The sequence below is a fragment of the Temnothorax nylanderi genome, unplaced genomic scaffold (assembly GCF_030848795.1).
Source record: "Temnothorax nylanderi isolate EJ_2023f unplaced genomic scaffold, tnyl_v1.0 TNYL_tig0068_pilon, whole genome shotgun sequence".
Lineage (NCBI taxonomy): Eukaryota > Metazoa > Arthropoda > Insecta > Hymenoptera > Formicidae > Temnothorax > Temnothorax nylanderi.
This window is the reverse complement of record NW_027249130.1, coordinates 885,814-911,172: the sequence shown is the minus strand read 5'-3', so window position 1 is coordinate 911,172 and position 25,359 is coordinate 885,814. Positions and strand designations below refer to the sequence as shown.

The window sequence follows — 25,359 nt, the reverse complement described above, 5'->3', positions numbered from 1 at the left end:
ATCTATCCATTGTACGAAAGGGAATATCGTGCACGCTATTCATGTTTCCGGTCTCAACTATTCTATTTCTCGTTTTGGTTCTCGCAAACGAGAATGAGCGCTTTTCACCTACAAGGTGCGTCGTTTTTCGGCAGTCGCGTGACCTTATCGCTGAAGCCCAGTATCTATCTAATTGAATGCCATAAAATCAACGAAGATAAACGATAGTAACTTGATCGGAGTCTGCTCTTATTCAGATTGTAATTCGTGCCCGCAGGACGGTGCATCCCCCAACTGCAGGTGGTGTCAACGACGTGTCGAAAACTGTTAGGACCAGATCAAATCAAGTTTTTCTTTCCGCGAAGCATTTTCCACGATAACAGCATGTCGTCATAGATCGATGGTGAATTTATTGTTGGCAAAGTGATCGCCGCCAGCGCGAACGATGAATTGTGCGAGGTAATTCTAACAATAAGTATATATGAGTCAGTCAATCCTTAATTTAACGGATAATGCGGATTGTTGCCGACTGGCTGCTCCAATTTGAAATACTGATCACGAGTGATGTTTCTCGATTGAGCTTGTCCTTTATTTTACCTACGAGTTCTCGATTTTGAAATAAAATGTACGTTAAAATATGTACTTTCATGATAAACTTTGTTTTTACACTTGATGTAATTGTAATTTGTCAAGCTAAGGCATGACGAACTGTTATATCTGCTACGATCGGGGAATGTCAATAATTTTAACTGATCAAGAGTTACACCATCACTAATGAAAAATTTTCCGCTGTGATTTAGATAAGCGAGATATATATGATTGATCAGCCAGATTGAACGCAACTTATTCCGCAGTAAAATATTTTGAATGGCGAAGATATGATATTGCGACGTTCAGTTGATGCTAGTACAAATCTTTCCCTTGTTATCTGATATGAGATATGAGAGAAAGAAGAGATAATTAAAGAATTAAAAATCAGACTGTTATAGTCTAATGGTGAAAGAATCTCGTAGCGACCTGATGAATATATATTTAAAAATATAGATATCTAAAGACTCTACCGCTATTTCTCGACGAGCATATTCTGCTGCATACGGCGTATCGCATTTTAAGATGTATCCAATGTAAAGAAGGTGGCATTGGTGTAACAGGAACAGCAAGCGCTCGACGGTAATCATCAAGGTAAGAGGGAGCAGGACCACGTGAATAGTTGTGTCTGCCGAGACTCACGCGGTCGACAGGTTTTCCGGCGAAACTGCAGTGCGCTCGGCGAAGGAAATCGCGGTCGTCGCTTCGGACAATGATAGCATTGGCGATTCCTCTATACAGTGCAGTGACGTAGACGACGACGACGACGATGACGAGGAAGAGGAGACGGATGCCGAAGAAGGCGGCTGGATCACGAATCTGCCGGTATCGTTGACCATCGTTCAGCAGCAACCAGCGTTCGCCACCACGGATGGCGATGTCGTCCTACCAAACGCTGATCAGCCGACTTTCGGCGCGAAGAACTCGACGAATGTGAATCTGGTTAGCAAGACCTGCTACAACCCACACAGCAAATTATATCTGAGATATAGCCAGATATCTTTATGCCTACAATTTTAAGTCAAATCTGAGATATCTTATTTTCAGATATTCACAGAATATCTGCAGGACATCCTTACTCCATATCACATTATATCCCTGGTAACCAGTCCATTGCAATTCTGCTGTAAAACTGCACGAAAAGTCGTGCATTAACTTTCGGGCAGATCATGCGTTTTCTATTTCCAACTTTGACTATTTTTCTGTTGGCAGAAACTTGCTCTCGTCGTAGTGCAACAGAATTGTGGAAGATATGTGTATGCATTTACATATAGCAGAATAGTGCAAGAAATGCGGCAGATGCTTGCGCAAATCGCAGTGCAACATAATCGCGCCAGATTTGTAGCAGCGCCTACTGCTACCCATACAGCACAAAATATTTTTAAAATATTTTTTAGGAAGATTAAAATAATTTACAAAAATATTTTTTATATTTATAGCACCGCAGTGGTGTTGGGTAAGCCTTGCGTTGTATTGCTGGCGAAGATATTGTCGCGAATGTCATGATTTTGCTTCGCCGGAGGCCTGCTTATATTAGATCCCAACTGAAATTTACTTGCGAGTTAGTTTTACCATTATGCGCCGCCTAGCGGCATCGTTGTAAACTAGCACATACAGCAGAATTCAACAAGAATTACGGCAGATGCTTGCGTAAGAAGTAGAGCAGCAGAAATACAAATGACTTTGGCAGAATATACCGTACATCTGATTTATCAAACATTTTTCGAAATTCGTAACGCCAAAATGGACCGTATAGCCTACATCTTACAGCACGAAGCTATAACAGTTTCACAATCTCCAGTTAACTTACAGTAATTATTTCTATAAATATTTATAACATAAATTAAAAATAACTTTAATAATATTGATGATAATTATTTACACTTTATTTTAAAATATTTATTATAATCTTTTAGATACTTTTATTTTCCGGACATTACAATATTTACAAAATATTCAACGTATATATTTTCAAAATATTTAAATATTTTTTATAAATATTTTAAAAATATTTTATAAATATTTTGTGCTGTCTGGGAGTTTAGCGCGCTCGGCTGTTCTTTTTCTGACGGGCAGATGCTTGCACGCTTTTTTCGCATTTCTGTCACTCGGATCTGTACGGCAAAAACAACAATTTAAGCGACATTATACACTTGTAAAATTTTGCTGCAAATATGTTTCAAGAGTCTAGCAGACTCTAGCACATTCGACTGCTCTTTTTCTCACGGGCAGATGCTTGCACGTTCTTTTCGCGTTTCTGCCGGTCGGATCTGTACGGCAAAAACAACAATTTAAGCGACATACACTTGTGAAATTTTGCTGCAAATATGTTTCAAGCGTCTAGCACACTCGACTGCTCTTTTTCTCACGGGCAGATGCTTGCACGTTCTTTTCACGTTTCTGCCGGTCGGATCTGTACTCAAAACTCTGCTGCAAATGTGTATAAAGAGTCTAACACGATTTGCTGTTATTTTTCTGTTGGGCAGATACTTCCATATTGTTTTCACATTTCTGCTGCATGTTTACTTTTAACAAATAGTATAAAATTTCACAGTAGCTTCTTACAGCAGACTACTGCAATAGTACAGTAAGTATCGTTCAATCACAGATATTATGCACTTCTGTCGCAATTTTGGACTGTTTTCTTGCGCACTTCTTCGGGACGTATATCTGAACTATCAGACATGGTTACCAGGTGAAAGAGATCTCTGCAACATTTGGATTCGAATATATGGCCGATTCACATTTAACTCTTATATTTTATAAAGATCAACTCAAGTTTATTCGTAGTCAATAAAACAATCCGAGAGGACTTGGACACCGTACCGATTCGTTCCGGCGAAAGCCATCACACGCCGCGAGGGAACTTAGAAAATTTTTGCTCGGGCTAGCGCTAGTAACATGCGCTGCTGCGACGCGCTAGTAACATGCGCCAGTACTTTCTCGTAAGCAAAAATCCTTACGCACTAGGATAAAAGGCGAACCTGTGAGATACTTGGCTCTAATATTTTTCGTGATACCTCCGAGATATCATACAGTGCAGAAATGGCAAAATGCAAAATATTGGAATAGTATCGAAGCATAATTTTGAATTTATTGCGAATTTTTATGAAAAGAACTTCTTTTTTATATCTTTTATATCTTTTATATCTAAAGAAAGACTCATAAAAATGAATTTTTTTTGAACTATTAAAAATTATTTTAGAACAGAGAATAAATACAAAAAAAGAATTAATTTCATAAATCGAGAATTTAAAAAGAATTCTTCTTTCTTCTTGCTATTTGGGTTGTATATAACATATCTGTTTTTAAATGAGGCATAGATATCCCGATATATATGCAGAATCAGATATCATATCTGAGATAAAATTATCATGGCTTTTTATAATCTTGTAGATTTATGTCTCTCAGATATTCTCATGATACCTCGACAAGTGTTGCACAATCAGATATTCTATTATTTAGATATCTTCCAGATATCTTGGTGATATATTTTGCTATGTGAGTATTTGTCTCGTTATCAGAAATTCGGTTTCAAAGGGCACGTACCTATCAGCACGGGAATCCTATCAGATGTTATCGTTCAAATATAAATAGGGGAATACCTATTATGCGGAAGGCAATATCGTGCAGGCTATCAGTTTCTCATAGTCTTCGCTTTTCTGCTCTTTTCATCGTCTTGCTTCTCGCGAGCAAAAACGAGCGCTTCCCACGATTCCACCTTTAAGGCGCGTCTTCCATTGGCAGCCGCGTGCCGTCATTGTAGAAGCCAGTATCTGTCTGACTGACAGTGTCGTAAAATCAACGAAGATAACCGGTAGTGGCTTGATCCGCTCTTGTTCGGATTGTACTCTGTTCCCGCGGGACGCTGCATCCTCTAACAGCAGATGGTGTCAACGACGTTTCGAAAACCATTAAGGTAAGATCGAATGAAGTTTTTCTTTCCGCGAAGCGCTTTCCACGATAATGGCTCCATGTCATTATAGATTGATTGTCAATTTAGTGTTGGTAAAGTGATCGCACGAACAAATTTTGATTGTTGATCCCAAGTATGAGTCAGTCAATTCTTAATTTAACAAACCGGTTGCGCCGATTTGGGATACTGATCACGAGTGATGGTCCTCGGTCGAACTCGTCGCTGTTGTCCTCCATTATTGTTTAAATAAAATATGTAAAATACGTATTTTTAAGATAAACTTTGTTTTTACAGTTGATGTTGTAATTTGTCAAGATAAGACATGACGAACTGCTCTACTCCAAGATGTAAGTAATTTTATCTGAGCAAAAGTTACTCTTTTCACCATTCTTTTATCACACTCATTCTATTCATGTATATTTTTTCAAAAGCTATAGAATCAAAAGTGAAATAATTTATTCTATATATTATAACTTGACGCTGCTTGGCGTGAGACGTGAGACACTGCTGTGTCTCTTCATACCGTTTTTATACCACTGTTCGTCAAATTTTAAATACGAGAAACGGATCCTATCGGATGCCATCTATCGGATAATCCGAATTTAAAAGTGTAATATATATAATGCACATGTGTTGTGTTTATATATGGTTATATATAATTATATATAATCCATGTGGATAAATGCTTTTTATATATAATTTATATATAAATTATAAGAACTCATATATAATCATGTCAAATTGTATATGACACATTATATATATTTAAATATATTTTTCACAACACCTCCACGGAAAGTCCGACTTTCCATGCCTGTAGAGAGGGGCGAAAGTGGCCAATTTCACGCCAGGGAGGAAAGTTGTTACTTTCCTCTCTATTTAGCGGGTGGAAAGTGAGCACTTTCCTCCCTAATAGGGCAGAAAGTGCTCACTTTCCTCCCTGTTTAGCGGGTGGAAAGTGACCACTTTCCTCCCTGTTTAGCGGGTGGAAAGTGACCACTTTCCTCCCTAGGGCGGAAAGTAACGACTTTCCTCCCTGTTTAGCGGGCGGAAAGTAAAGTAACGGGCAAATCTTAAAACATATATAGGAAGCTTTCCAGCAAGTGACAAGTCGACACAAGTGTCGTTTTGTCTTTGTTACTCATTCCTAAAAAAATTTATATTCTAAAAATTATATTTCTAACATTTTATTGTCATTTTGCTTCCTCATAGAGGAAGCTTTGTTTTCGTGAATTTCGTATATGAACCTTTGATTGCGTATAAAGTTGGGTCTAATCAACCAAATTTAAATGATTTACATATAAAATAGGGGTAGAAGAAACCAACAAAGAGATTGGTTTTTGAGTTTTTGATGCCAATATGTTCAGAGTGTTCTAAAATGTCGAAATATCGCATTAAAATCGCATGTCTGTATGTGTGTGTATGTGCAGATTTGATGTCCGTGATTGCTCTAACTTCCGTAAATATTGAGATATCGGGCTGTTTTTTTTTTTAATCGATAGAGTATTATTCAAGGAAGGTTGGTATTGAATTTGGCGATGATCGGTAAAGGGGTTCTTTTTTAAAAAAAATTTGAATTTTTTTAGAAATGTCCGTGGTTGCTCTAACTTCCGCAAATTTGGAGATATCGATCTATTTCTAATTTTATTATATTTTTTAGTCTTTTCTACCCCTATTTCATATATAATTTTTTAATATTTGGTTGATTAGACCCAGCTTTATACGCGATCAAAGGTCCATAATTTTGATCGCATATAAAGCTAAGTCTAATCAACCGAATTTAAAAGAATTATATATGAAATAGGGGTAGAAAAGACCGAAGTAAAAATTGTTTTTTGAGTTTTTGATGCCATTGGTTGATTAGACCCAGCTTTATACGCGATCAAAGGTCCATAATTTTGTTCGCATATAAAGCTAAATCTAATCAACCGAATTTAAAAGAATTATATATGAAATAGGGGTAAAAAAGACCGAAGTAAAAATTGTTTTTTTAGTTTTCGATGCCAATGTGTTGCTTATGTTCAAAAACGTCGAATTTAAATTTTTTGAGGATCGGTTTTGAGGATTGGCTATCCATCAAATAACTTAGGGTAGATTGAGGCGAATCGGATTAATATAAGTTGTAAGACAATTTTCGTTAGTATTTTATTTTAAACGAGCAATTTTATCGTGCTATTAATTTTGTGTTATGTGGGGGGCTTCGCCCCCCACACCCCCCCACCAGGGGCTTCGCCCCTAGGGCCCCACCGGACGCTTTACTCCTAGACCCCACCAGGACTTCGCCCATGGACCCCGCATCACTCTCTTTTTCTCTTTCTATTTAACTACACGCGCGTACAAACTGTACGAATGGAATATCAAATGCATACACTCTACAGGCATTCAAAAGTCGAACATTTCCGTAAAGAGGTGTTGTGAAAAATATCGTGTGCACCTCGGGTCGAAAGCTTTTTCAGACTCGTGTGATTTGCCGCCCTCGCCTTCGGCTCGGGCGACAAACTTCACACTCGTCTGAAAAACGCTAGTTTCGCCCCTTGGTGCACAATATACTATTAATCGCCTGTATAATTATATATAATCATATATATAATTATACATATAATTATATATGATATCATATATAAATATGGCAATTTTGCTTATTATATATAAATTACATATAATCATATCAGAGAGAAAGATGAGAGTGGTCATGCCCGCGTTTTGGCTGTACCCGAATCCTGTCGGTATGTGCACGTTTTTGTGGTCCTCTTCCGTGCTATGTCCACGATTTTTTGATTCTCTTTGGAAATAAAACCAAAAAATCGTGAATCTAACGGAAGAGAACCAAAAAATCGTGAACATAACATGAAAGAGAACCCCAAAATCGTTGACATTACCACAAAATAGTGGACATAGCACGGAAGAGAACCACAAAAACGTGCACATACCGACAGGATTCGGGTACAGCCAAAACGCGGGCATGACCACTCTCATCTTTCTCTCTGATCATATAGGATTATAATCATATATACTTCCATATGAATCTTATATGTATCCATACGTGAGTGCATATATGATTTATTGTATTAACTCCTTTGACTTATGGTCTTGTCACAACTATTCCAGAATATAGTTTTAACATCGTTGATATTCCAAATTGAAAAGTGTTACACTTTAATCGCGCCACAAGAATTGAAGCTATACGTATAAAAAAGACATTTTTATTTCACTGTACATACGTGTTATGCTATTCTGGCACAGATTCGCGAGATATTGTATGCCGCAAAATGTTTACTCGATTGTGAATATAATAACAGAAAAGTGATATCAAACAAGAATTATACCCGGGAAAAAATGATCACATCAATTTAGGTCAAATTATATCTGATCAAATCTATTTTTATATCTGATTATATATAATTAGATCTGATTAGATATTGGATATATTCGAACAGATCCGAATAGATGTGGATATTGTGGATGGACTTATTGCGTACGCATATATAATAGCTCTAGATCTATTTAGATCTATTTGGAATCCTAGAAAAAATGATCATATCAAGTCAGATCAAATTACATCTGATCATATCTATTTTTATATCTGATTAGATCTAAGTAAATATGGGATGTCGATCTAAATAGATCTAGTTGGACTTATTATATATGCGTACAATAAGTCTAATCAGATCTATTTAGATGTGTACATAATCTGTTCGTAAGTTATGGGGTACTAATATTTTCTTATATTATATTGTTTTAAATATACAAATCTTATATTAATATAAATACTAATATTAATATTACTATATTAATTAATAATAATTAGCGTTAGTTAATATTAATTAACCCGTTGACTGTGTATGACGGCTATAGCCGCAAAAACAATTAAGTGGCCAAGAGTGTGTATGACGGCTATTATAGCCGCAACGTAGAAAAAACAAAGTAAAACTTTCTGAATTTGCTTGAAACTTGTTACTCGGGGGTTTCTGGGGTCGCTGATTACGAATCCGAAGTCAGATGTACAAAATTCAAAATGGCGGATCCAATATGGCGGATCAAAATTACAAAAAAAGGTCTGATTTTCATGAAATTTGGTACCCTTATGTTTTTTGGGTCTCTAAATCCGAATATGACATCAAAATTAAAAAATGGCGGATGCAATATGGCGCTTCAAAATTATAAAAAATAAATTCCGTCTATTTTTTGTAATTTTGATCCGCCATATTGGACCCGCCATTTTGAATTTTGTAAATTTGACATCGTATTCGGATTCAGAGACCCAAAAAACATAAGGGTATCAAGTTTCATAATAATCCGATGAACTTTTTTTTCAACACACTTTTAGCCCAAATAGTAAAATTCTCTTACACAGCCAATGGGTTAATATTATTAATATTTATTGTATATAAAAATTTTGTTTTTGGATTTTATTTTTAATATTTGCCAGTTAATATATCATTACAAGATTTTTGAACACATTAAAAATGTGTTATAGACAAGTACAGATAAGAAGGAAGCGTCTGATTCGAGTCAGAGGATCATAACTTGTCCACTCGATCATCAAAGTCAAGCAACGTGGGTGCGGTACTATACTCGGATGAGTGACCGCTACGACATATATAAAGAAACAGAGTTTAAAAAACGTTTTTTTTAACCTTTTCCTAGATAAAGCAAAACAATGTTTTTAAAACGGTTATAAAACGTTTCAAACAAACATTTTTTAAACGTTTCTGAAACGAATATGTGCTACCTGGGATCTGACCCAGATCAGCACAGATCTAATTAGATATAGACAAAATAATGCAGATCTGATCATATCTGATAATTCAGATCTAATTTGATCTAAGCAGATATAATCATTTTTTCCCGGGTATAATTATAATATTCCTTTCGTACACACCCGCTTTCCGACGTAATAATCGTGCATGAACTTCATCAAACAATATTAAGTAGCTCGTAAACAAATCGTTCTAATGCAACAATTTATAATTATTCTAGTGACGTCTCGACCGCAATGGCTCTGGAAACATGTAGCTTTATCGTGCGTTCTAGTTTCAATACTTCTACCTGCTGTAGTGCCCATAAATGAATATTTCACTCATCATCAGGACGCACGGGTCCCTTGGGAAATTTCAGACTCATCGATCGAGGGTAATTGTACATCTGGAAAATTTTTCGTTTTGCAAGCGCGATACGAGGCAAATGTTATCTTATCGCGATTGCAAATTTAAATTCTGTATTTGTATTTACTCCATTTATTCGTCTACTTAAAAGTGTATCTTTTTTATTTTCCATGAGTCACATATATTATATTAATATTTCAAAACACTTTGCATTGTCATATATGTATATAAGAGTAATATTCTAGCCGAATAGTAACATTTACTTCGCCAGTGAACAATTAACAGTAAAGACTTTTTAATCGATCCTATACTGACTATCAATTTTAATCGTCATGACAATACGACCATGGATTTTGATCAATTAATCGTCAAGGCGTTTCAATCATGGGTTTTGGTTTGTCTAACCTGGCTGAGGTATATTTCGCAATAAATTAAATGTATATTTATAAGCATCCAAATTACATCAATTTGGAAGGCCCATAGTCTAAACGTTTTGATGATTAATTGATCAAAACTAATAATCGTATTTTCATGACAATTAAAAATGATAGTTAGTAGGGTCGATTAAAAAATCTTTACAGTAATGTTCTAGATTTCAATGCTAAAATTGGAGTATGCATCCGATTAAGATTGTCACATTCTGTGTTAAATTAAAGAGCTTTTAATTAATTTGTCTGCATGGTATATCTTAAACTTTTTGTACTATATGTACTTTATTTTCATGACTTGCAGGTAGTAACGGGGCAGAAACTCTGTTATGCATTGTCGACAAGGATAAATGGTTTGCACATCAGCCTTCGAGAACCCTAAGAAAATTGAAACTGCCAGTATCACGTGTAATTATTTGTCACACCGCGTCAAATTTCTGTACCAATTACGTAGAGTGTGCAAACGAATTGAGAATTATACAGGATTATCAGATGAAAAATGATTATGTGGATATCGCCTACAATTTCCTTGTCGGAGGCGACGGCCTCGCATATGTTGGCAGAAGCTGGAATCACACCGGTGGCCATTCAGAACGCTATAATGGCATAAGTATCGGTATTGCGTTCATCGGTGATTTTACTTCGGTTGTACCGCCCAAAACGCAATTACGTGCGGCGCAAAAGCTCATAGAATTCGGCGTAGGAGCCGGAAAAATTGCGCCTGACTATAAACTGTTAGGTCACCGACAAGTTGTGAAGACTAAGAGTCCTGGAGATGCCTTATACAATGAAATTAAAAAGTGGCCCCATTGGTCACCTCAGCCCTGACCCGAAAGGTTCCTGCTAGCGCGATTGCCAAAAGTCCGCGTTGACAATACACACACGGCGTTACACCTGGCAAAATTGTGAACTAAAAGGTGCGAAAAATGACATTAAAAAACTGAATTAGTTTTGCGACCTACAGCGTATTTTTCGTTTCAACGCAGTGTTTTTTTATTTAAAATAATTGTCGTAGTGTTAAATATACCGAAGACTACTATTTTGTTATAATTTAATATGTAAAAGCAAATATTTTTATTTCAATTCGGCAGCTGCTAAACGGCTTGTTTCCATCCTTGATTAGGCATTGATTCAATTCGACATTACGTGAATTACCCAAACAAAAAAGGAGTTTTCGATATATCTTACATGTCTATTCTATCGATTACAAACGCTATCTTATTGAAAAACATTTTTACTCTAATGTACGTCGCAAGAATTTTCATAATATTTTTCTCGTTTTTGACGTTATCAATTCAAGATGGCTGCAGTAAGTGAATAGGAGCCTTAACGTGTGAATGAAATACAATGTCTGAAAATATTTTTCCTTTAAATATGCAGTTGTCATCTGTCTATGTCAGTTAGATATGATTCCAACATGTACAGATAACAGTTAACTGAAAATATCGCGGGTCTATTATTCCCGTTCCGAGTATAAAAATCTTTTTACACTCGAATACAATAAAATGACAAGAAAACAGTTTCTGCAGATTTTGTGGTATCAATAAACTTAATTAGAACAAGCAAATTAGTGAAGAAAAGAAGAAAATACTGTATATAAAAAAATATTGAGTGTTGAAGATACAAAAGACATTGCACTGGTCGAATCTCATAACAAAATTGGTAATTACGTAATTAATTATGTAATTAGCTCCGATCTGTATCAATATAACTACTATCGAGATGTATATTCCGAGAAACGATTTTATCTGTGCTCCAATCGCTTTGGCGATTAAATTCGAAGAAGTCATCACGGGCTAGGTAAATCTCGATTACACTTGTATACTCACATACATATGTATAATTTTTAATAAAGTACATAAAGCATGCATAAATATACCTATAATCATTATTACATATATGTAAAATAAACATACAATATCAAAATGCAAATATGTTTTAATCTCTGCTCAATAGCTTTTAAGCCGAAATCACCATAAGCCTTTTGCATTCCGTACATAAATAACTATCTTATAAGCAAATAGAACGAACATATTATTTATTTATGTTTTAAAAATATTTTTTCCAGTTTCTAAAATCAATTTTCCCGAAAAGAAAACTTACTCTACGCTTTCGATTTATATGATTATATTCTGATTACATTATTGGTCATCTCTTTATACATATATTTTCTATAATTAAATTGATACAACAACGCATTTGAACTCGATGTTGATATCATCGGTTATTAAAGCTGACACAATAGGTGCTTTCCATTTAGTGACACAAATCGACACAAACGTCGTTCTACCTTTCTTGGCATTCAATGAGTAACAAAGAGAGAACGAGACTTGTGTCGACTTGTGTCAGTAAATGGAAAGTACCCAATAAATATCAGAATACAGCCTTAGTCTAAACGCAAGAATACATAAGCTTAAATTTATATATGTTACTCTTGTCTCAAGATATTAAGTCAATCTTATTTCATTCGACAAAGGAGAATAGGAATTATTGTTTAATCTTAATATTGTTTTATTTTTATACTGCTTCAGGTTGTGATTACACTAAACACGTTAAAAATATTTTTTATCTCGTTATCAGAAATCCTGTTTGAGAAGATACGTACCTATCAGCACGGGAATCCCATTAGGTGTTATCATTCAAATATAACCAGGGGAATATTATTGTTGTGCTTCTCGCGAACGAGAACAAGCGTTTTCCACCTTTCTGTTCTTCGGCAGTCGCGTGTCGTTATTGCTGAAGCCAGTATCTGTCTGACTGACAGTGTCGTAAACCTAACGAAGATAACCGGTAGAGTTTGCTTGATCCGAGTCCGCTTTTGTTCGGATCGTACTTCGTTCCCAGGACGCTGCATCCTCTAACAGCAGGTGGTGTCAACGACGTGTCGAAAACCATTAGGGTAAAATCGAATAAAGTTTTTCTTTCCGCGAAGCGCTTTCCACGATAACGGGAAGCGTCATTATAGTCATTATAAATTGATTGTAAATTTAATGTTGATAAAGTGATCGCACGATGATTTGTCCGAGGTAATCCCAAGTATGAGTCAGTCAATCCTTAATTTAACGAACCTGCTGCGCCGATTTGGGATACTGATCACGAGTGATGGTCCTCGGTCGAGCTTGCCGCTGTTGTCCTCCATTTTTTAAGTAAAATGTGTAAACTACGTATGCAAGATAAAAACTTCATTTTTACAGTTGATGTTGTAATTTGTCAAGATAAGACATGACGAACTGCTCTGCTCCAAGATGTAAGTAATTTTACCTGAGCAAAAGTCACTCTTTTCGCCATTCTTTTATCACATGCATTCTATTATTAAATAAATGCAAATCCTATTGTTTACAAACTCTGACCTAAATCAGAGTACAAACGTTTTTGGAAGAACAGCCGATATGTAATGTCGAATATCATTAAATCCTTTAACTTATGGTCTTGTCACAACTATTCCAGAATATAGTTTTAACATCGTTGATATTCTAGATCTAGATTGAAAATTGTTACACTTTAGTCACGCCACAAAAATTGAAGCAAGTATAAAAGAGCATGTTATGCTATTCTGGCATAGATTGGCGAGATATTGTATGCCGCAAAATGTTTACTCCGCGATTGTGAATAGAATAACAGAAAAGAGTGATATCAAACAAGAATTATAACGCTTTACGTGAGGGACTTTATGTAATTATAATATTCCTTTCATATACACACCAGCTTCCCGTAATAATCGTACATGAATTTCATCAAACAATATTAAGTAGCTCGTAAACAAATCGTTCTAATACAACAATTTATAATTATTCTAGTGGCGTCACGACCGCAATGGCTCTGGACGTGGAAACGTGTGGCTTTATCGTGCGTTCTAGCTTCAATACTTCTACCTATTGTAGTGCCCAGAACTGTATATCTCACTCATCATCCGGACGCACCGGTCCCTTCGGAAATTTCAGACTCATCGATCGAGAGTAATTGTACATCTGGAAAATTTTTCGTTTTGCAAGTGCGACACGAGGCAAATGTTATCTTGTCACGATTGCAAACTTAAATTCTGTATAATCTTGCACTCTGTATTTCTATTTATTCTATTTATTCGTCTACTTAAAAGCGTGTCTTTTCTATTTTCCATGAGTCATCTATTCTATATTATATATGTATATAAGCATCCAAATTACATTAATTTAAAATGCCCAAAACCCATGGTCGGAACATCTTGATGATTAATTGATCAAATCAATGGTCGTATTGTCATGACAATTAAAAATGGTAATCAGTAGGATCGATTAAAAAGTCTTTACAGTAATGTTCTAGAATTTAATACTAAAATTGGTATATGCATCCGATTAAGATTGTCACATTCGGTATTAAATTGAAGAGCTTTTAATTAATTTGTCTGTATATGGTATATCTTGAACCTTTTGTACGATATGTACTATATTTTCATGACTTTCAGACAATAATGGAACAGAGACTTCGGGACGCTTTGTCGAGAGGGACGAATGGGGTGCATGGCCGCCTTCAGAACCCATAAAAAAAATGAAGCTGCCAGTACCATATGTAATTATTAGTCACACCGCGACGGATTTCTGTACCACGCAATCGCAGTGTACATTCCACGTGAGATTTCTTCAGACTTTCCATATCGAATCTAGAATGTTGTCGGATATCGCCTACAATTTCCTCGTCGGCGGCGACGGCCTCGCATACGTTGGCAGAAGCTGGGATTACGTCGGTGCCCATTCTTTCAGTTTCAACAGCAAGAGTATCGGCATTTCCTTCATAGGTACATTCGATTCGGTTGTACCGCCCGAACCGCAATTACGTGCCGCGCAAAAGATCATAGAGCTCGGCGTCGAAGCCGGAAAGATTGCGCCCGACTATAAACTGTTAGGTCACCGACAAGTTTCGAAAACTCTGAGTCCTGGAGATGCCTTATATAATGAAATTAAAAACTGGCCCCATTGGTCATCCCAGCCCTGACTCGATAACTTGAAAGTTCAACTTGTGAATAAAATACAATGTCTGAAAATATTCACATCCTTTTTTCCTTTAAATCTGTAGTTGCCATCTGTCCTATATAGATAGATAATTCCCACAAGATAACAGTTTACTGAAAATATTAAATATTTAGAACAATTAGTGAATAGAGGAAAGAAATATCATATATATAAAAATATTGAATGTTGAAGGTACAAAAGGTTTGACATTTTATGGTCAAACTTCATAATAAAATTGATAATTATGCAATTAATCATGTAATTAGCTCCGACCTGTATCAATATAACTATAACTATCGAAATATATATTCCGAGAAATGATTTTACCGGTGCTTCAATCGCTTTCGCGATTAAATTTTCAGAAACCATGGCGGGAGATAAATCTCGATTACATTTGTATACTTACATACATACACTGGTGGAAATAGAAAAGAGAACATCTAGAACATTTTATCCCTATGATATCCGATAATGCTGTGTTTATTTGTACGGTCGAGCACGATGCATGATAAAAAAGACAAGATCGTACAACATTATCAAAATCTTTATTGGGAGTACTTTACAGGTACCTTATAATAGTGGATATATCTGCCCTTCATGGTGTTCTTTTTTCCATTTCCACCAGTGTATGTAATAATTTTTAACAAAGTATATGAAACATGTGTATAAATATATCTTTAACCGTTATTACATATACATATGTAAAATATACATACGATATCAAAATGCAAATAAGTTTTAATCTCGACTCAATAGCTTCTAAACCGAAATTACTGGAAGTCTTTTGAGTTCCGTATATAAATATATAACTATGTTATAAGCAAATAAAACGAACATATTATTTATTTATGGTTTTGGTTTAAAAATATTTTTCCAACATTCTAAAATCAATTTTTTCGAAAAGAACTTATTCGACACTTTTGATTTATTTTCTGGTTGTATTATATTTTTGGTCATATCTTTATACATATGATTTTCTATAATTAAATTAATACAACAACGCATTTGAACTCAACGCTGATACAATCGGTTAAAATTAGCTATCTAACAAATACAATAGCATAAAGACATTCTGATTGAGGAATTATCATCTTACATGTGTATTCGCGCATTTACTTTATACATAGGGGAGAGTTGGCAATTACCGAACCCCTAAGAACCGAAGCGTATATCTAAGCTCAGAAATGCTTCAAAAAAACAAACTGTGCAGTTTTAGATAGGTCATTTATTTGGCTATCCATATATCATAGCAATAATCTTGAAAGTTAAACACAAACTGAAATATTAATAATTTTCCAAAAAATGAGAAAACGCGGTATTATCAAACTGGTCTGATAATATCGTGACCAGGTCTGATAAAATCGTGCCCAGTTTAATAAAGCCGTACCTATAAAAATTACTCTGGCTTCAGCCAGTGACATGAAGTAGAACACAATAACAAAATGTTTTTTTTTATATTTATGCATTAATATCGTCTAGTAGGTACCTACATATAAAAATAAGTGAATGCGTTAACAAATAACGATCATTATAAATTCAAATCAAAACTTAAGCAACGATCTTTTCTGTAAGCACCTTACATTGTAAACTAAACAGTCTTGGTAACTCTTAACACACAGTTATCGTTATACCTATGAGTATTATACCTTGGGCGCGAAATTATCAAACTCAATTATTTCACTTTACAACCTTAAAATATATAGGAAAGAAACGCGTGTTTCTAAAATCACTTTGCAACCTAATTTTATAGTGTTTTAGCCTATCAAATCCGTCAAATTTATTTCTCTAATGTAAATATTATATTACTCACCTCTTATCGAAACTACCAGCAAAATTGCAACGAGCAAGCAGAGAAGCTTCCAGAGCGCACTGTGTTTACATGGACGGCCGGAACGCATTGACGGCGCATGCGGGTGGGGTATTTCGTGTTACTCTATGATATTAACATCATTGTAGGCGCGTAATACAAATAGTTATTGAGATAAACAATGGCGCGGAATTGTCAACCGCGCGGTAATTGCCAACTCTCCCCTATATGTATATCTTTATTAATATTGCGAAACCATTGTCAGCAAATTTTTAATTACATGCTTCTATTTATTGTCGATTTATTATAATTATGTCGAATATTCTGTAGAAACAGTATTCTATATTATATTATCAAATATAATATTCTATTTTTATTTAAATAATACTATTATTAAATAAAATATTATATCGAAGTAAAACACATATTGACATCTCAGCTGTGTTAAATTCATTTCAATTCATGTAATCTCATTACATCCAAGAGAATCTGGTATATTATCAGTTTATGCTACTAGATTTTTCCAAAGATATGAAAAATTGTCTCTTAAAACATTGTCTTTTTAAATTTAGTTAAGATATATAATATTATACATATAACTGCATGCATGATTATAAGTTTGTTTCTATACAGAAAGACCTTCTCTACGATAGCTCTAAAAAAAATTTTAAAATCGTGTAATACAACGTTATCGCGCATATATATGCATGCCGTAGCTACACATGTCGTTAATAGTTGTGGTTGAGGGAAAGAGGCAAAGGGTGGAGCCAATAATTTTTAAGCATGTTCGACAAGACAACGCGACAGCAGTCTGTTCCAGTATCGGATTAAACGGAGATAATGTCGGCATTACTCGTGCTTTGATTCCATCGGCAATTCAATTATCAATGGGTCTATTTCCTATTGCTGAACTGGCTGCACTAGTTCAGCAATAGAAAACAGATCCGGTGAGTGCTTGACAAGCAGCTTACGAGAAATTCTATTCTTTTCGATAAAAACGAGTGTCGCGCACTTGCGAAATATATACAGTACAATCTCGCTAATCCCGGCACTTTGATAAATAATCTTGTACGTCCAATAACCCGGTACTATCGCGTGCTTCCGCGACTTCTTAAGCAAGAGACACGGGGACAGATTTAACGCTTACGTGTATTGTTAATCTATTAATTAGTGACCGTTAAACTGTCGCTGATGCAGCATTGTTTATATGTTTTGAAAATACATCGCCGTTTTTTTGTTTTATTTTGTTTGTTGTAAATTCAGAAGTTTTAAAGTGCTCAATTATTTTATTTACCTCCTATATTCCTTATATTCCAATAATCTGCCAAATCCATTAATTCGGCACAACCTGGTTTTTAATAGTGCCGAATTACGAGATTGTACTGATTATATACTCCGAGAAGAATACTGTCACAATTAAAAAAAATTCCGATTTTAAGTTAAGCCCATGCATAAAAGTATGCCTAAAATATTATCTACGTGTTATAATAGATCACAAGTCTACATGCGACGTCCACTGACCGGAGTAGAAGTAATTGTTATTTTTATTTAAACCCCGTTATTTTGCGATTTTCTGGATGAATAGTGTTATAAGTGAATTGACAAGTAAAATTATAGCAGACCTCTTCAAAAAACAATATAAGTTTCATTATAACAAAATATCATAATTGCATAAGTATTGTGTTAGTTATCTCACAATTAAAAAAAATTGAATTAAATTTGTTTTTCCTCTTTCCTAAAAATTGTGTATTTTTTTAGTTGTGATAGTATTCTTCTCGGGGTGCGATATATACAACATATTCTCGGATCGCATTATATTTACGGTGTCTTCGCTTTAATACGCAGTGTGATCCACAGCAGTGACGTAGATTGGGTGCGACATGGTGACCGCAATGCCATCCACTTATCAGCACAGAAATCCCAGACGTTATCATTTAAATTAAATAAGGGAATACCTATTATGCGAAAGGCAATTTCCTGCTGTTGTACCAGTTTCTAGTTTCCGCTTTTCTGTTCTTTTCTTCGTTTTGCTTCTCGCGAGCGAGAACGAGCGCTTTCTACGATTCCACCGTTAAGGCGCGTTTTCCTTCGGCAGCCGCGTGCCGCCATTGTTGAAGCCAGTATCTGTCTGACTGACAGTGTCGTAAAATCAACGAAGATAACCGGTAGTAACTTGATCCGAGTCCGTTCTTGTTCGGATTGTACTTCGTTCCCGGGACGCTGCATCCTCTAATAGCAGCGTAGTGTTAACGACGTGTCGAAAAACCATTAGGGTAAGATCGAATAAAGTTTTTCTTTCCGCGAAGAGTTTTCCACGATAACGGTACCATGTCATTATAGATTGATTGCAAATATAGTGTTGGTAAAGTATATATAATTGCCGCCAGCACGAACGATGATTTGTACGATAATCCCAAGTATGAGTCAGTCAATCCTTAAGGCGTGATTCAGCTCGTAGGATTGGTCTGAAACAAAATTTTGGGATTTTTTATTACTTTTTGGGATCGTGATTCTCGTGTATCGAGGGGGATTTTTCGAAAACAAAAAATTACGGAAATGGTCACACTTTCAAAAAATTATCGTGATTTTTTCTGAAAAAGTCGTTACATTTTTTATTATTATTAAAACATGATTGAACTTATCAATAAAAGCTCTCGTAGCGCGATAAAGAATCTCATTAAGCATATGTATAAAAAATATGAAGTTAATCGGACGAATGCTGAGGCAGTTATCATGCCCACCGTTTGTGCTTGCGCGAAAAAAAACGTCTTACGCCAATGCACGCAGCCGCTACATTTTTTTGTATTTTTTCTTCTTTGTGTATGTTTTCTTTTCTGCAAAAGACACTCTTTACAATAAAAAAAGATTCAACTTAATCAGTCTAATAGTTTTATGGCAATCCCTCATAATTATTGGACCACTTTTCAGAGCCGAGAAACGGATATGACCCCTTAATTTAACGAACCGGCTGCGCCGATTTGGGATACCGATCAAGCTCGCTGCTTGTCTTCCATTTTTTAAATAAAATGTGAAAAATAGGTATTTTTAAGATAAACTTCGTTTTTGCAGTTGATGTTGTAATTTGTCAAGATAAGGCATGACGAACTGCTCTGTTCCAAGATGTAAGTAATTTTATCTGAACAAAAGTTACTCTTTTCGCCATTCCTTTATCACACTCATTCTATTATTATTAGATAAATGCAAATTTTATTGTTTACAAACTCTGACCTAAATCGGAACATGGATGTTTTTGGAAGAACAGCCAATGTGTAATGAATATCATTAACTTCTTTGACTTATGGTCTTGTCACAACTATTCCAGAATATAGTTTTAGCATCGTTAATATTCTAGATTGAAAATTGTTACACTTTAGTCGCGCCACAAGAATTTAAACTAAATATAAAAGAGCTATTTTTATTTTACAATACATACGTGTTATGCTATCCTGGCATAGATTAGCGAGACATGTATGCCGCAAATTGTTTACTCGATTGCGAATAAAATAACTGAAAAGTGATATTAAATGAGAATTATAATCTCGCTTTTCGCGAGGGACTTTATAATAATTATAATATTCCTTTCGTACACACCCTCTTCCCGACGTAATAATCGTGCATGAATTTCAAACGATATTATTAATTTATTAACTGCTTTGGATGAGAATACTCGCGCGACGATATTGCCCGTTTTGGACGAGTTAACTCGTTTGTTAAGGAAACTCAGAAGTCAAGTTATAAGCATTGTAATGTTGTCCTTTGTGTTGTTCCATACTTTCGAATTTATCACACAAAAAAAAATTCAAATAAATTAGTATTTTTTCTTTATATACATTTTTTCCTTTTACTTCTCCTCCTACCTCAAATATTAATATAAAAAAGAATTAGTTGATGTTGATTAAACAATCTTGATTTTTAGATATATTTGTAGTTAAAGTCTGAAGATTTGCTTGACAAACTTGCGGCCCAAGTTAATTTTAAAGCGTTTGACGAGCGATATCGTCGCGCAAGTATTCTGGTCCAAAACAGTTAATAAGTTAAGTAAGTAGCTCGTAAACAAATCGTTCTAATACAGCAATTTATAATTATTCTAGTGACGTCACGACCGCAATGGCTCTGGATGTGGAAACGTGTGGCTTTATCGTGCGTTCTAACTTTAATACTTCTAGCTATTGTAGTGCCCACAACTGTACATTTCACTCATCATCCGGACGTACCTCCCGCACCGCCCGGGCCCACACCGACCATATCGGTCCCATCGGAAATTCCAGACTCATCGACCGAGGGTAATTGTTCATCTAGATTCTAGAAAATTTTTCGTTTTGTAAGCGCGACACGAGGCAAATGTTTTATCTTATCGCAATTGCAAACTTAAATTCTGTATCTTGCACTCTATATTTGTATTTATTCCATTTATTCGTCTGCTTAAAAGCGTGTCTTTTCTATTTTTTATGAGTCATCTATATTATATATGTATATAAGCATCCAAATTACATTAATTTAAAAAGCCCAAAATCAATGGTCGTATTGTCATGACAATTAAAAATGGTAGTCAGTAGGATCGATTAAAAAATCTTTACAGTAATGTTCTAGAATTTAATACTAAAATTGGTGTATGCTTCCGATTAAGATTGCCACATATTCGGTATTAAATTAAAGAGCTTTTAATTAATTTGTCTATATGGTATTGGGATCTGACATTCGTCGCCATAACATCTGGTGGTCGAAAGTGAAAGCACTGAGGGGTATACAGATCTCGTAGCATTGTACAGGCTTGACGTGCGAAACTGTGAGCCGATGGACGCCATATTGGTTAAGCCCCGCTTCCATGTCAGATCCCAATATCAGAATATCTTGAACCTTTTGTACGATATGTACTATATTTTCGTGACTTTCAGACAATAATGGAACAGAGACTTCGGGACGCTTTGTCGAGAGGGACGAATGGGGTGCATGGCCGCCTTCGGAACCCATAAAAAAAAATGAAGCTGCCAGTACCATATGTAATTATTAGTCACACCGCAACGGATTTCTGTACCACGCAATCATAGTGTGCAAACGAATTGAGAATTATGCAGGATTATCAGATGAAAAATGATTATGTGGATATCGCCTACAATTTCCTCGTCGGCGGAGACGGCCTCGCATATGTTGGCAGAAGCTGGGATTACGTCGGTGCCCATTCTTTCAGTTTCAACAGCAAAAGTATCGGCATTTCCTTCATAGGTACATTCGATTCAGTTGTACCGTCCGAACCGCAATTACGTGCCGCGCAAAAGATCATAGAGCTCGGCGTCAAAATCGGAAAGATTGCGCCCGACTATAAACTGTTAGGTCACCGACAAGTTTCGAAAACTCTAAGTCCTGGAGATGCCTTATATAATGAAATTAAAAACTGGCCCCATTGGTCACCCCAGCTCTGACTCGATAACTTGAAAGTTTAACTTGTGAATGAAATACAATGTCTGAAAATATTCACATTCTTTTTTTCCTTTAAGTCTGTAGTTGTCATCTGTTTATATAGATAGATAATTCCCACAAGATAATAGTTTACTGAAAATATTAAATATTTAGAACAATTAGTGAATAAAGGAAGGAAATATCATATATATAAAAATATTGAATGTTGAAGGTACAAAAGGTTTGACATTTTATGATCAAATTTCATACACTGTTGGAAAATTTTTATAGTTTTGTTTAAAAAGGTCCGTGTTAAAATGTTTGTGTAAAATAATCAACACATACATGTAGATTTACACAACATATGCCTGCTATGTTAATTAAACTTAACAAATATAAAATGTAAAATTATTAAAATAATTTAAAAAATATGTTAAAGTAACATAATTTGAACGTATTTATTAAATGTGTTAAAATTTACAGAAAAAGAGTGTTGATTTTACTCTATAACAGAAGTGGGAATAAAAATTTACAGAAAAAGAGTGTTGATTTTATCTTACAATCTTAACTTCAACATAAAAGTTATGTTAATTGTTATACATAATTAACCTCAAATTACGATCAGAATTACATTTCCTTTCTGTTGAAATATTTTAACATAGCATCGGTGTTACCATTTAACATTTAACACATCCATATTATGTTAAATTAACACAAAAATTTGAGTGGACCAATAATTAAATTATTGGTTTAATAATCTAGATATTGGGTTTAATACGAATACAATTGAATAAACTATTTATGTTTTTGGCACCCCCTGATACCACTTTAATTGAAGCAACAGCTTTTTTTCTCAGTGTATGGAAACTTGGTGTTTTTCATTCCTCCGCGGGTCCGAGAATGCGCAAACGCGGTCGCGCGTGTACAATATATCATTAGCCCTCTGATATAATCGCAATTTACATATATATTTAAATATTATGAAACACACATAATATTTCTATTGTATCAAATTATATATATCATTGATATTATAGCATGTAATCTCAAAATTAAAATAAAATTTGCAAATTATTATACTATAAAATATAAAAAAAGTAAATTTAGATTGTATAGCAATGTGTGTAAGTATATTAAAATGCGACCCGGGCATGCCAAGTTTTTATGCTTTATTTTAATTTTACATCCGTTTTATATGATCTAGATTTTGCCTAAAATCACAAAAGTCACAGAAAAATAAAATAAAAATTTATTAATAAAATATATGTAGTATTTTAAAAGATGTTATTTTTTGAGATTTAAATTTGTCTTACGTCAAGATTTTGAGATCTCAGGATTGACTGTACCAATCTTTTTCAGACTAGTCGCAACCGAAAGCTTGTATTAACGTTATACGCATAAAATGAATATTCGGTAAAGTTATTTGGTAGCGCCGCGCCGCGGTTATATGCCCCTGAATGTAGGCAACAACGCGGTCAGTCAAATTACAAGCCATTTTTTTACGTACTTGGCGTCACGATGCTACTGTGTCGCCTTGATAAATAATATGTACCTTTTTTTCCAGATTGGTGTAAATATATATTTTTTAAATTAAATATATTGTACGTAAAAATATTCACATAATTTAAAAACAAATTAAAAGAAAGTGTAAACAAAAAATCTAATAAATAGTCTAATGATATTCCTAAATTTTCGTGTCATGTAATTTCATAATTAGGATGTATTGCTAGAGTAAAACCTTTTATACACTTATTAAAAGTGTAAATTATGACGTGATATTAAATTTCTTAATAACATTTGGTGTCTTTTGCTATTTATTGCACCTTATAAATGAATAATCTGTCGGTGACTATACATATATATGTATCAAGCATACGAGAAAATAATAATTTTAAAGAAGATAACTAGTATCAAATTGGAGTGTACAAAACGCGACTGCAATAAAATAATTTATTAAAAATATATTTCGTGCAATTATTGCTTCATATTAATAGTATTGTAGTTAGCGATATTCTTTTTTGCTCTATTCATCTATTAAAATATCATTATTATTTATTTTTTCAAAAATAGTTAATTAGTCAAACAGAAATGTGTTTCTGGAAAATTTATTTTGTACGCTCATGATTTTTTAATACGTAATCTCCATAATAAATTATTGTTTTTATCTTCAAGTACAAATATTATTTCTTAATAATTGAGTAATAAAAATAATATACAAAAAGATATGATTTAAAGATAATAGAGATAAAACGTTATTTTACATTTGATCGAAAAGAAAAACACAATTCTTATCCTAATCTTAAGCATGGAATACTCTTATTAATCATATAATTACAAATCAATATTGATATTAATATCAATCAATCTATATTATAACATATAACATATAACAAGAAAGAAAATTGACAGATTATTATCGTTATTCAAGTAATTTGCTATATGAAGAGACATCATTGATATTAATGTCAAAGATAAGACTGACATTAATATTTTAAATTAAATGAAGTTAATTCTCTTGTTACAAGCTAAACAATAAGCTAAGTTTGCTAAGTCACAGGCCAAGGATGAGCTTAATAAACTTAAGTTTTAAATATTAATTTATTTAATAACAAAAAAAGGGATTAAACATTGTACATAACCGAACGTTTCGACTCATTGTCAGTCTTCATCAGTGAATCAGTGAATAACTATTTAATAATAAATATTTAATAATAAATACTGAAATATGTTAAGTGATACTGTTGAGAATTGATATCGGAACTTAGACGGTACTTAAATAAAATAATCAAGAGTAAAATAATCAAGATTGATGATAATACTTCTTTTCTTACAATTATCAACTATTGTTAATTTATTTTCAGTTATATCTTCTTTATAGAGTCTTCAATAAATGACAAAATTAATATAACTACATTAACTACATTCGAGATCTATATTCCGGGAAACACGACTTTATCGGTGTGTTCCAATTATTTTCGTGATTAAGATTCTCAGAAGCTATCGTAGGAGGTAAATCTCGATTGCATTTGCATACCCATGTATACATATGTAATAATCTTTAACAAAGTATATCAGTAAAACATGCACGAATATGCTTTTAGCCATGAATACATATGTGTAAAATACATACGATATCAAAGTGCAAATAAGTTTC

The 25,359-nt window shown here is 34.2% G+C and overlaps 3 protein-coding genes across 4 annotated transcripts; all 3 read left to right on the top strand.

Annotated features, from left to right (window-relative positions):
- The first annotated feature begins 1,092 nt into the window (after positions 1-1,092).
- Positions 1,093-15,035, top strand: LOC139773757 (uncharacterized). Its single transcript, XM_071708461.1, has 5 exons — positions 1,093-1,103; positions 1,221-1,509; positions 1,615-1,693; positions 13,814-13,978; positions 14,458-15,035. Exons 1-5 carry the CDS (start codon positions 1,093-1,095, stop codon positions 14,982-14,984), a joined length of 1,071 nt encoding a protein of 356 aa, XP_071564562.1. The 3' UTR covers positions 14,985-15,035.
- Positions 4,029-11,894, top strand: LOC139773778 (peptidoglycan-recognition protein SB2-like). Its single transcript, XM_071708495.1, has 4 exons — positions 4,029-4,486; positions 4,778-4,830; positions 9,464-9,616; positions 10,321-11,894. Exons 2-4 carry the CDS (start codon positions 4,806-4,808, stop codon positions 10,842-10,844), a joined length of 702 nt encoding a protein of 233 aa, XP_071564596.1. The 5' UTR covers positions 4,029-4,486; positions 4,778-4,805; the 3' UTR covers positions 10,845-11,894.
- Positions 15,036-18,929: 3,894 nt separating the features above from the next.
- Positions 18,930-21,929, top strand: LOC139773779 (uncharacterized). Of its 2 annotated transcripts, none has more exons than XM_071708496.1 (4): positions 18,930-19,081; positions 19,878-19,930; positions 20,900-21,091; positions 21,704-21,929. In XM_071708496.1, exons 2-4 carry the CDS (start codon positions 19,906-19,908, stop codon positions 21,817-21,819), a joined length of 333 nt encoding a protein of 110 aa, XP_071564597.1. In that variant the 5' UTR covers positions 18,930-19,081; positions 19,878-19,905; the 3' UTR covers positions 21,820-21,929. The 2 variants fall into 2 exon arrangements, with proteins under 2 accessions (XP_071564597.1, XP_071564598.1); XM_071708497.1 differs by having other exon boundaries at positions 19,737-19,930.
- The last annotated feature ends 3,430 nt before the right edge of the window (positions 21,930-25,359 follow it).